We start from the raw sequence: 10,919 nt of genomic DNA, 5'->3' as shown, positions 1-10,919 counted from the left end.
TCTTTTTAAGTGTGGACCTGCAGGGTAAAGAGTTAACCTGGGATGGGGAAAAGGGAGGTTGTAAGAAGACTGTTAACTACGCAGTTTTGTGAACATGGTAACAGGAATGGAACTCAAGTGAAGAGCTTCCATGGGCATCATCTGGTTCTGAAACACCCACACTCTATTGGGTGCTAATGTTTTCACAGTACAGTGTGGAGGCAGACAGGTGGAGCTATAGGGTCCTATGCAGAGAAAACTGTGTTGGTCTCAGAGTCATCATCAAGGTACTATATGAGGGGAAGAGAAGCTGGAAGGCAATGGGGACCGGAAACAGGTATCCTTCTTCCACGTGTTCCTTGGACAATGAACACCCATGACCCATCTCCTTATCCTCCCATACCCTTGAGCAAAAGCCCATTCCCTGCTGACATTTGCCTCCATCTTGTTCTCATACCATCTCCCATCTCCTGCCTTAGCCCTGCTGCCTCTGGACCAGACTTTTAAGGCCCAGTCAGCACTGCTGACTGGAGCCTCCAGGGTCTCTTTTCGACAAGGCATTCTAGTCGAAAACCAGACGCCTGGCAACCCTAACTAACACAGTCTCCTCCCTAGCCCCAGACTGTAATTGCAGGGCCTAACTCTCTCCTTCTCAGCCACAGGCCTCACCTCCACCACTGTCTCATCCTCAGCGCTGGCCCATAACACCAGCACCCCTCACTGTTTTCTCCCGTAATTCAGTCCTGCACATCAGCCTCACTAAGTAAGCATTAGAGGGTCCTGTGGCACCTTTGAGACTAACAGAAGTATTGGGAGCATAAGCTTTCGTGGGTAAGAACCTCACTTCTTCAGATGCAAGTAAGTAAGCATTGGCTCATTCTGACCACTAAATCCAGCCTGTGTTTTTGCTCCTTCCTCAGTCCAGCACACCAGCCCCTGCACCCCTTCTCCCCTGCTCTGTCTCCATCCATTGGTCCCCATTTGTGTCTCTTTCCTTCCCTCTGCAGTTACGTGGTGCCTATCAGAGCCTCCTTTGCTGCCAGGGCTTTAACCTCAGCCAATTTAGATTCCCCTGTCCTCCATGTGCTAGAACATTAGTCCCCACTCCTGCTATGATATGAAACTGCCCCTTTTTTTATCACAGCATAAAACACTGGACATTAGAAAAGTACTCTGACTGTAATAGTCACCTCATTCCCCTTTTGTGCCCACTATGTCCCTCACCAGCCATTCTGAGACAGCACTTCTGAGGAAGAGCACAGCCTTCTTTGTTTCTATGGTTTGGTACAATAGTAGAGTGACCCTCACCTTTCGCTGTCTGCCCTGACCTCAGATCTTAGTTTTCACTGAGTACATCAGAAGTGTATCAAATATACACATAGGCAACTAACGAGAATTCCTGGTGACAGCATCTAATTAATTCTTGTGGGTGTTTCCAAGCAGTTTTGGAGTTGGTCAGTGCCATGGAGATAAGAAATCCATGATCTGTCTCACCTCTGCCCATTCAGCCTCTCAAGGAGCTGCAGATGTGTGTGGGTCACACAGAAGGGCTCTGCGGTGATTGGGCTTTCCACAGTCAAAGGCCCTCTGCTTACAAATTTCTGATCCTTGAGGACATCATGCACAATGGCTGTCTAAGAAGCACACATTACACAAATTATCACCATCAGTATTTATACATGTTGTAAAACTCATAGTAGATAGACTGGAAAATGGAATTTGGGGAAGTAATTAAGCAAACCTGATGCACACCAAGGAAATTGCCCTGCATGGGTACTGCATTTCTTCTGTAATCACCAGAAGCAGCACAAAAATAGCTCATTCGTACTGGTATTGCCTACCCCAGGCATTCAAAAGTCATGAGTCAGGTTTTCAAAATCATGGGATTTGCTCAAAAACCATGAGATTTTTTAAAATAAATTTTGGGTTCTTTGTATTTGCTTTCTGGTTTCTAAGCCTTTAGGGTGAACTCTGGTCATGTTTTCAAGCTTTTCTCTGTAATCATGAGGGCTAGAAACTTACTCTTTTTTAAAATTAAAGCTGAGATTCTGTTGCAATCTCTTGATTCCAATGGCCAGGGCCAGATATCAAATATTGCCAGACTCACCATAAAATCATGAGAGTTGACAACACTGAGTGCCTAAGGGGTGTTTTTATTTTTAAATTCAGGAGAACTCAGGGTTGGCCTAACTCTGCTTTCATTGAAGTTACTTCACTTGGAAAAGCTCTCCCTTAATTTTGTTTCAAATGAAAGCTTGTACTCTACAGAAATTGACTGGGCCTCATACAAACTGATCCTTTGGTGTATCAGCAGGGAGCACTGGGGGACCTTCTCACCTTCTGTGTTTCAGTTCTCTACACATAGCATAGCTCTACATCTTTCCCTGTGGTTTTCTATCTGATTTTGTAATACGTTGGGGTCACTTACTCAGGCTATCCCTCCTTCTCCGAGCAAGTATCAGCAAAGGGTAGGCATTAAGACTAGAGTCTGGTGGGGCTCAGTGAGAAACAGGAGAGTGTGAGGGTTGACAGTACTGTTGAGTGAAGAAGAGCTGGAAAGGAGCTGCTGGAGGAAGGCTCAAGGGTGAATCTAAAGGACTGGCTAGTGTGTGTCAGAAGACGATAAAGTACAACTTTGGTGATCCCTAAAATTAATCTTGACAAGTGAGCTCGAACTGCACACCTGTCTTTTCTTTGTCACAAACCCCAGGGGCAGAGACGACTCCATATAGCAGCACCTCTGGATGTGTCTTTCTCTGGAGATCTGCACCCCACGTCTGGCTGATAAGCGCAGTCAGGCAGTCCCCACTGAATTAGCCACTTTCTCACAAATGCAGAACTTGTATGACCCACACGCCGCAGCGTTAACATTTGCACCTTGAATTGACACACAGATCGGGTAAAGACTGGAACTGGCTTCTGGGATCCAAAACCTGGAATAGAAAGTCAGAGTTTATAACCAGCTGCAGCCCAGTTTCATGTGGTAAAAATCACTAATCAACCTTATATAAGCCCAACCAGTGCCACCCCTTTGAACTTGAAGTAGAAGTGCATTAAAGTAAGTCAGCTGTCAAGTACAGTCTGTCTGTACCTGGTGGGCGTGTGAGTGATGGATGACAAGGAGGTTGGGTAAGCGAGTGAGTGAGTCCATAATGAGTGAGTGAGTCCAGTGAGTGAGTGAGTCCACTTCTTCCTTCTTCATACCTAGAAATTGAACAGTTTCTAGCCATGCAGAGACTTACAAGTCAGTGGAGAAAGCTGTACCATCCTCCCATAACCAGGACCCATCAGTTCCTTTGCGGGATAAGGCAATCCAGAAAGAATAGGAACTATAAGACTGTGCTGAGCTTATTATGAAACCCTGTATGGAAACAAAAGCAAAGCTCTGAATCATATCCCCTCCACAGCCAGTCAGAACTGGAAAGCTGTAAAGGGAGAAAGGCACAGAGAGAAAGGGAACTCACTGGTTTCAGTGTTTATAACAGAGGCTTGTTTTGCAAGGAAATCTGCCTCGGGTTTTCCAGTCCCAGCAGTTAGTTCTATTTCACAGGCCAGGAAAGGTGAGGTGCTGAATGCTCTCAATAACTACGGGCTCAAAACTTCCCAGGATCATGTAATGGGCCTGGAAGAATTCTTTCCATCAAACTCTGCGTACAGCAGTCATAAGGAAAGTGAAAGGTCTTAGCCCTTGAGATGAGCAATGTCTGGTGTTCTGATTAGGCTGGCCAAAATACGAGTAATCAAATCATATGTTTCAGGGTTTAAACTGATCATCAATGGGAGTCTGGGAGGAATTTTCCCCACAGTGAACATCTTTGCCTTCCCAGTCAGGTTTGCTTTCATGTACTACATTCTGCTTCATCTGGTATTGGAGAGATCAGGAAATTAGATGGGCTGGGTGTTTTGATCCGGGAGGTCAGGAAGCAGGATGACAAGCTAGACTGACTAATTTTCTAATTCAGTAAGGCAAGAGATGTAAAGCAAGCCAAGTGTAGGACCAGTGGTCTGTTCCAATATGGCTGGAGATTGGATATCAAATAGAACTACTAAATGATCTACTGAAGTTTGGTTTGAGGTGGGATAAGGAAGTACGTGGAACAGCCGACTTTTATCTGGTAGGGCAAGCCCTATGGCCTGGATCCTTTGATAGGTATATATAAGTATAATCCACTGGTCAGTGGAACTACACTGATTTACACCAGAAAAGGATCTGGCCCTACGTAAAGTAAGATAGAAAAATGAATCATTACCAGCTCTTCCTTACTCTCTATCTTAAGAAATCTGGAATCCAGGGAAGAGCAAAGAGCTTTGCTTTCTTGCCAAGTTTTCCATTTGGTAGAAAGGAAGTAACAGTTCTCTCCATGCTGTAGCCAGTTGTCAGGGCAAGGGCTGCATCTATGTCCTTGGAAATAAAATACCATATCACCATGCTTATCAATAGCAGCATCTAGAGATTTCCCTCTAAAGGATCACAAAAACACTCCACAAATTGTATTATGGAACAGCAACAGCCACTTTATAGTTAAGACTGCAACTAAGTCAGCCAAATCACCAAGAGTTTGGCTGAGCACTTAAAAACCAAAATTGCAGAGCTTCCTACAGCTCTAGTAATACTAACCCATTTAGAATTTGATCAGATCCACCAGGGCTAACTTCTCTATTTTCACAAATGAGACCTTGAATGCACACAAGCAATGAAGACCTCGTTTTATGTCTCAGCTGAGTCAGTATATCCATCAGCACAATGACTTTGTGACAGAGCGCTACCTCTTCCCCAGAGAAGAAGGGGTTAACTTCAGCCTATCTTCCCCCTTAAGCTTGCACCCATGCCTGTAGAAGGGTATGAGAGAAGGCTGCTCCTGAGAGCCTTTGGGCAGGTTGGGCATCAAACACACAGGGGCAGAGGCCTATGTGGGAGTTTTCTATTTACTCTGTGTGTGTGTGTGTGTGTTAATTTCTTAGGGCTGGTAGGAACATTTGAGACTAAATGAAGTTTTGTTGAAATATGCTGCTTAGTCAAAGCTGAAATGTCTGGGGAAAATGTAGCAATTTCAACAACATTTTTGCTAGGAAGGTTTTTTGAGCGCAGCCCCTCATGCTGTATAGGCTGGCGGTTAGGGCAATGGCCTGGAATCTAGGAGACCCAGGTTTAAGCCCCCACTCTACCTAATTAATAAGAGAGTTTTTCTTCCCAGATCAGTCTGCTGTGTCTCCCACACCAGTGCCCTACCCCGCAAGCTGTACACACCTCTTCCTTAATTGAAAAGCTCAAGTTTTGACCTGACAGTGGACATTGACACAATTCCATTCTCATGAAAACATTCACAAGGTTTTATTTTTGTTCCAGTGTGGAACGAAAATAAAATCTGAAACCTCAAAATTGCCATCAAACAGAATTATTGTCCCATTATTTTATTTATATTTTTCGTAGCTCTATTATTTTTATTTCTTGTTCGAAACATTGGGCCTGATTCTCATCAGGCTTGCACATTATGAAGCCATTTACACCTGTGATACCATTCTGATTTGGTGGCATTTCATATCCACTTCGCACTCTTTTTGTACAGGTGCAGATGATGGCACAAGGAGTAAAGCAGGAGAGAATCAGACCCATTATTCCTTAAGAAGAAGCCTTTACTGTTAGTGACTGTGTTTATTCCTTCCTGCCATACCATTTTGTTAGCTGATTTCCCCTTGAACACCAAGCAGAGACTCTGGTTCAACATTGAAGTCAGAAAGAAGCAATCAAAATATTGGATTGTTTATCTGACCCTCGTGCAGACTACTCCAAACCAAATACATTTGCAAAATTCCTGCATCTGGTTGGGATGGCAATACAATAATGAAAACAGTTTTTCTCTTGTGGTACTTTGGGAGGTCCAATTCTGGCTTTAAAATGGATGCAGGAATTGTTATTATTTTTGATTTTTTATTTAAAGAAAAAAGTACCCCAGACTATTTGGAGAGCTTAGACAAGGTTCAGGGAACTTGGTTCTTGTTTTGGGATGGTTGTTTCTTTCTGCATAGTGGTTCACCCATCTGTAGTTCACAGTACAATTTTATATTGCTACAAATCTATAGCTAACTAGGAATGTCATAGTTGCCAGTCTATACCCTGGATTCTCAGGACTTCATGCTGGATGGCAATTAGGATGGAACAATGTGGAATATTGAACCCTTATGATCTGATTTATTTTGATTTTCTGTCTAGGAGACTGCTGCTATTTTGCGTTCAATTTAGAGGTAGCTTATTACAGAGGGGATTACCACAGAAACTTTTGTTCAATCTGCTCCCCCGCTTCCCTTTTTTATTGTAAAATAAAAGTGATGTAGACTGATAGTACATGGTTGTGATATGTGTATGGAAAACCTAACAAACTCAGATTTTCCTTCATGAAAAGACCAAACCCATACCGAATAAGGGATAGAAAAATCACCAGCATAGGGTCTATTAAAACAGTTGAGGAGTTTTGCTCACGTCCAGGAGAGAGCAGTGATGCTCACACTAAGGTTTTCATTAACACATACTAGAAAGAGGTTGCCTTGAGGAGATCAATATATTCAACAAGTAGAGCTACTCAGGAATTTTCTGACAAAATGTTTTTTCTTTGGACAATGCTGATTTATCAAAACCAAAACTTTTCACAGGAAAGGGTCAGTTTTGACAAATCTGAAGATTCAAAATCTTTTGAAAAGAAGTTTTGAAATTGTCAGAATGTCCCATTTCAACATTTTCTAAATAAAGACTTTCATTTTTCGTTTTCAAATTTTAGTAATTTATATTTTTAAAAGGAACAATTTTAAAAGGGTGATATCAAAATAAAATGTTTTGATTTGACCTGATCTAATTTTTTTTTCAGTTTATTGGTTCATGAAAATTTTCTAGATTGCAATGTTTCAACCCTAGAAAAGTTTTTTTTCATAAACTCTTGTGGGATGGAAAAAAAAAAAAAACATTTCCTGCCCAGCTCTACCAACAAGAACTCCCTAGAAAAAAGGTTACCTCTGTAGCTTGCCAGTTGCTGCACAGTCTCCAAAAGGTTTAGGTTCTGCGCTTGGAGAAACTCCAACTGCTGGGTGAGGTTTCCCAGAATTTCCCTTTTCTGGGTAAGGTTTTCATGCCATTCACTCACTAGATGGGAAACCTGAGTGACTTCAATTCACAATACAACTAGAATGAAATTGTTCCATTTAATATTAGAGTATGTTATATATTTGCATATGAAGTGTATATAAATGCATATATGTTGAACAAAAAGTCAAAAAGGCATCCTTTAAAAAATGGAACTTAAATCCTAGTGAGGAAAACAGAAGGAGCATAAACTCTGGCAAGTGAAGTGTAAAAATATAATTAGGAAAGGCCAAAAAAGAATTTTAAGAACATCTAGCCAAAGATTCAAAAAGTAATAGCAAAAAACATTTTTTTTAAGTATATCAGAAGCAGGAAGCCTTCTAAACAACCAGTGCGGCCACTGGATGATCAAGATGCTAAAGGAGCACTCAAGAATGATAAGGCCATTGCAGAGAAACTAAATGAATTCTTTGCATCGGTCTTCATGGCTGAGGATGTGAGGGAAATTCCCAAACCCAAGCTATTCTTTTTAGGTGATATATCTGAGGAACTGTCCCAAATTGAGGTGACATTAGAGGAGGTTTTGGAACAAATTGATAAATTAAACAGTAATAAGTCACCAGGACCAGATGGTATTCACGCAAGAGTTCTGAAGGAACTCAAATGTGAAATTGAAGAACTACCAACTGTGGTTTGTAACCTATAATTTAAATCAGCTTCTGTACCAAATGACTGGATGCAGGGCCGGCTCCAGCATTTCTGCCGCCCCAATCAAAAATAAAAAAAGCCGCGATCGCGATCGGCGGCGGCAACCGGAAAAAAAAATAGACGTGATCGGCGGTGGCAGTTCAGTGGCAGGTCCTTCACTCCTAGAGGGAGTGAGGGACCTGCCATCCCCGAATTGCCGCAGGTGCCGCCCCTCTCCCTTGGCTGTCCTTGTTAATCTGGTGCCTGGAGCCGGCCCTGACTGGATGGTAGCTAATGTGACACCAATTTTTAAAAAGGACTCCAGAGGTGACCCCAGCAATTACAGGCCAGTAAGCCTGACTTCAGTACTGGGCAAACTGGTTGAAACAGTAGTAAAGAATAAAATTGTCAGACACATAGATGAACATAATTTGTTGGGGAAGAGTCACAGTGGTTTTTGTAAAGGGAAATCATGCCTCACCAATATACTAGGATTCTTTGAGGGGTTAATAAGCATCTGGACGAGGGGAATCCAGTGGATATAGTGTACTTAGATTTTCAGAAAGCCTTTGACAAGGTCCCTCACCAAAGGCTCTTAAGCAAAGTAAGCTGTCATGGGATAAGAGGGAAATTAAGCCTCACATCCCAGCTCACTGGAAGCATTTGAAACACGCATTATCCCTGCTTCAAAGACTGTGAAACTGAGGCACAGAGAGATTGGACTAAGCTCACACAGCAAGGAAAAGTTTCCAGATCTGCTAATGCCCAAGCTGTGCCTGAACCACAAGACTGCATTTCCTCTCCTTAGTTTATTTCAAAATATGTTAAGGGTTCACATTGAATTCTTAGCCCAGCTTCCTTGCTGATACTTACACTTCACACTCAGGACCCCAGCTGTTACCAGCAAACCGAAGCAGAAGATCCCAAGAATCACTGCTGCAGGTCGCCAATAAGGAGATGGAGTGGGAGAGTCTGAGATAAAGAAAAGGAAGGAAATCGACAAATATATGGATCTTCTCACATCTAGGTCACCAGTTCATACATAGCCCCAAGTCAGCAGTGACTGAAAGTCATTCCTGTCTGATGGCTGTGCAGCTATGTGAAATGAATTGGTGGGTTCAGTCCAGTTCATAGTAATACTTTACAAAAACTCCCCTAATAATTGTGATTGGCCCCCTCTTCAGCAGACAGATGCCAAGGACTGCATGGACCATGGAGATAGAAATACCCAGTGGCATTTATATATATGGATAGGTTCAAAATATTGAGATGGACAGAATAGGATGTAAGTGACTAACATATAGAGACACGTGAATGTACATATGTAAGAAAAAAAACCCTCCCCACCATATGCATTTGTTACCAAACACATATGTATATGTGTAAAATATGGCCAAGATTTTCAGCTGTGGTTAGTGATTTTGGGTGCCTTCATTTTTGAGTGCCCAACTTGAGATACTTTGAAGAGCCTAATTTTCAGAAAATACCCTCTGAAACACACATCCTCTGAAAATCAGGCCCCTTTAAAGGTGTCTCAAATTGGGCCACCCAAAAATGGACATTCAAAATCACTTTTGAAAATGTTGGCCATATAAACACAGGCATGATGCACAGAGAGTACACAAACATAGACATACGTGGAAATATATAGGTACATACAAGCAATATGGAGACAAACATATATGCAAACACAGACAAGCAATAGATGCATAACCACACACACACACACACAATAATAAGTTGAGCTCTCATTTACTTCTCTGATTATTATTTTTTTTTACCAAAGATGAAGAGACTCAGCTGGAATATTGATTCCGTACTGAAGGCACCATGTGAAATCCTGTGGATCCAAACAATCCAACATCTGGATTAACCATCCCCCATTCCCAACCCTAAGGGGAAGCATTCTACAGAGTCTGACTTGACTCTCTATCTAAGATCCAGGGATCCTTCTGAGGGCTGGTAATAGGGTAGCCACCAGATTGGCTACTGACAGAGAATCCCCCCAGGAAAGTGTTCCTCAGTCTTGTAAATTGATAAATTAGGATCCTGTTGGAATTTTGTTACACTAATTCTTTGTTCCTCTAGGACCTTTAATCCTGAATGGTTCCAAAGCACTTTAAAAACTGTATATACCCTACAGAACAGGGATCAACCACACACACAGCACTGTTGTGAAGCTACACAGCATTATTTTCATAGAATCTGAAGTTAAAGGCCAAAGGGTCTTTTTCCAGCCATCTGTTCCATCCCTTGTTCCACCCAGAATTGTTCCCTACAGAATATTCCTAAGTGTTTTGTTCAATTCAGTTTTAAATAACCCAATAATAATCCATCATTTCCCTTGGGACGACTATTTCGCTGACCTCTAGCAACTGATGCCTAAAATCTAGCCCGAAAATGTCCCTTTTTCCTTAACTTCATCCCATTATGCCTAGTTAGACCTCTTTGCCCCTGAATAAAGAGTTCCTCTGCATTCTAAGTGTATACACTCTTCAAATACTTGTAGCTATTAGTCATATTTTTTCATTACTAATTGGTTAGCTAAGAGATATATACTGAGTAACAAATTCTACCCCCATGCCACCCAAATGGCTTCATTCCTAGTGATTTAAGGGGGATCATTTGTGTGCATATCAGGGGATAATATGAGTCTTAACTCTTCTACTCTTTTCTGAAAACCAACCCCTCCAGCTTCTTAGCAGTATAGCTCCTCTCCCTCTCCCTCCGTTTTGGAGCTGAATGCAGTTTTCTAAGAGAGGTCCCATCAGTGTCATACACAGAGGGACAACATTGAATGCTGTGTTCTAAGTAAGCAAGCTCACCACGTAAGGATCTACCCCACTCTGTTACCTTTCGCTTTGGCTTCATGGGGCTCTTGGTTTCTGGGCTGCTCCCGTGTCATGAACTTCAGATCTGCATAGGTCACTTCAGCCATTTTTGGCAAGGTTCTGAGAGAAATCCAGGTTATGGCTCAGCACACAGAGGGAGAGACCGACAGAGATACGGTTCTGGGTGTGATCCTTTGAATGGTCAGAGTCATTAGAAATGAGAGAGTGATTCATCTACAAATCAGGTGGGGACTATGACTCATGCCAGAGTTTTATAAAACAAAATCTGGGGCATTTGGGGAGCTTGTTTTATACATTGTGGGAGCTTTTACAATAGATTCACAAACTGA

The 10,919-nt window shown here is 42.2% G+C and overlaps 1 protein-coding gene across 1 annotated transcript; it reads right to left on the bottom strand.

Annotated features, from left to right (window-relative positions):
* Positions 1-3,217: 3,217 nt before the first annotated feature.
* On the bottom strand, positions 3,218-10,676 carry LOC117873588 (C-type lectin domain family 7 member A-like). Its single transcript, XM_034763187.1, has 3 exons — positions 10,592-10,676; positions 8,640-8,710; positions 3,218-3,340 (listed from the first exon to the last, which is right to left on the bottom strand). The coding sequence occupies exons 1-3, from the start codon at positions 10,674-10,676 to the stop codon at positions 3,218-3,220; spliced, it is 279 nt and encodes a 92-aa protein (XP_034619078.1).
* Positions 10,677-10,919: the final 243 nt, after the last annotated feature.

The sequence above is a fragment of the Trachemys scripta genome, chromosome 1 (genome assembly GCF_013100865.1).
Source record: "Trachemys scripta elegans isolate TJP31775 chromosome 1, CAS_Tse_1.0, whole genome shotgun sequence".
NCBI lineage: Eukaryota > Metazoa > Chordata > Testudines > Emydidae > Trachemys > Trachemys scripta.
Note: the sequence above shows the minus strand (reverse complement) of the source record. Positions and strands in the feature narration are given on the sequence as shown.

Bases quoted from the DNA above. Each gene is read 5' to 3' on its own strand.
- LOC117873588 (XM_034763187.1), bottom strand. From the start codon at position 10,676: ATGGCTGAAGTGACCTATGCAGATCTGAAGTTCATGACACGGGAGCAG. The intron at 8,711-10,591 runs GTAACAGAGTGG...TCTTTATCTCAG, and splicing joins CCATGAAGCCAAAGCGAAAG to ACTCTCCCACTCCATCTCCT. The intron at 3,341-8,639 runs GTAACAGCTGGG...GTTTCCATACAG, and splicing joins TCTTCTGCTTCGGTTTGCTG to GGTTTCATAATAAGCTCAGC.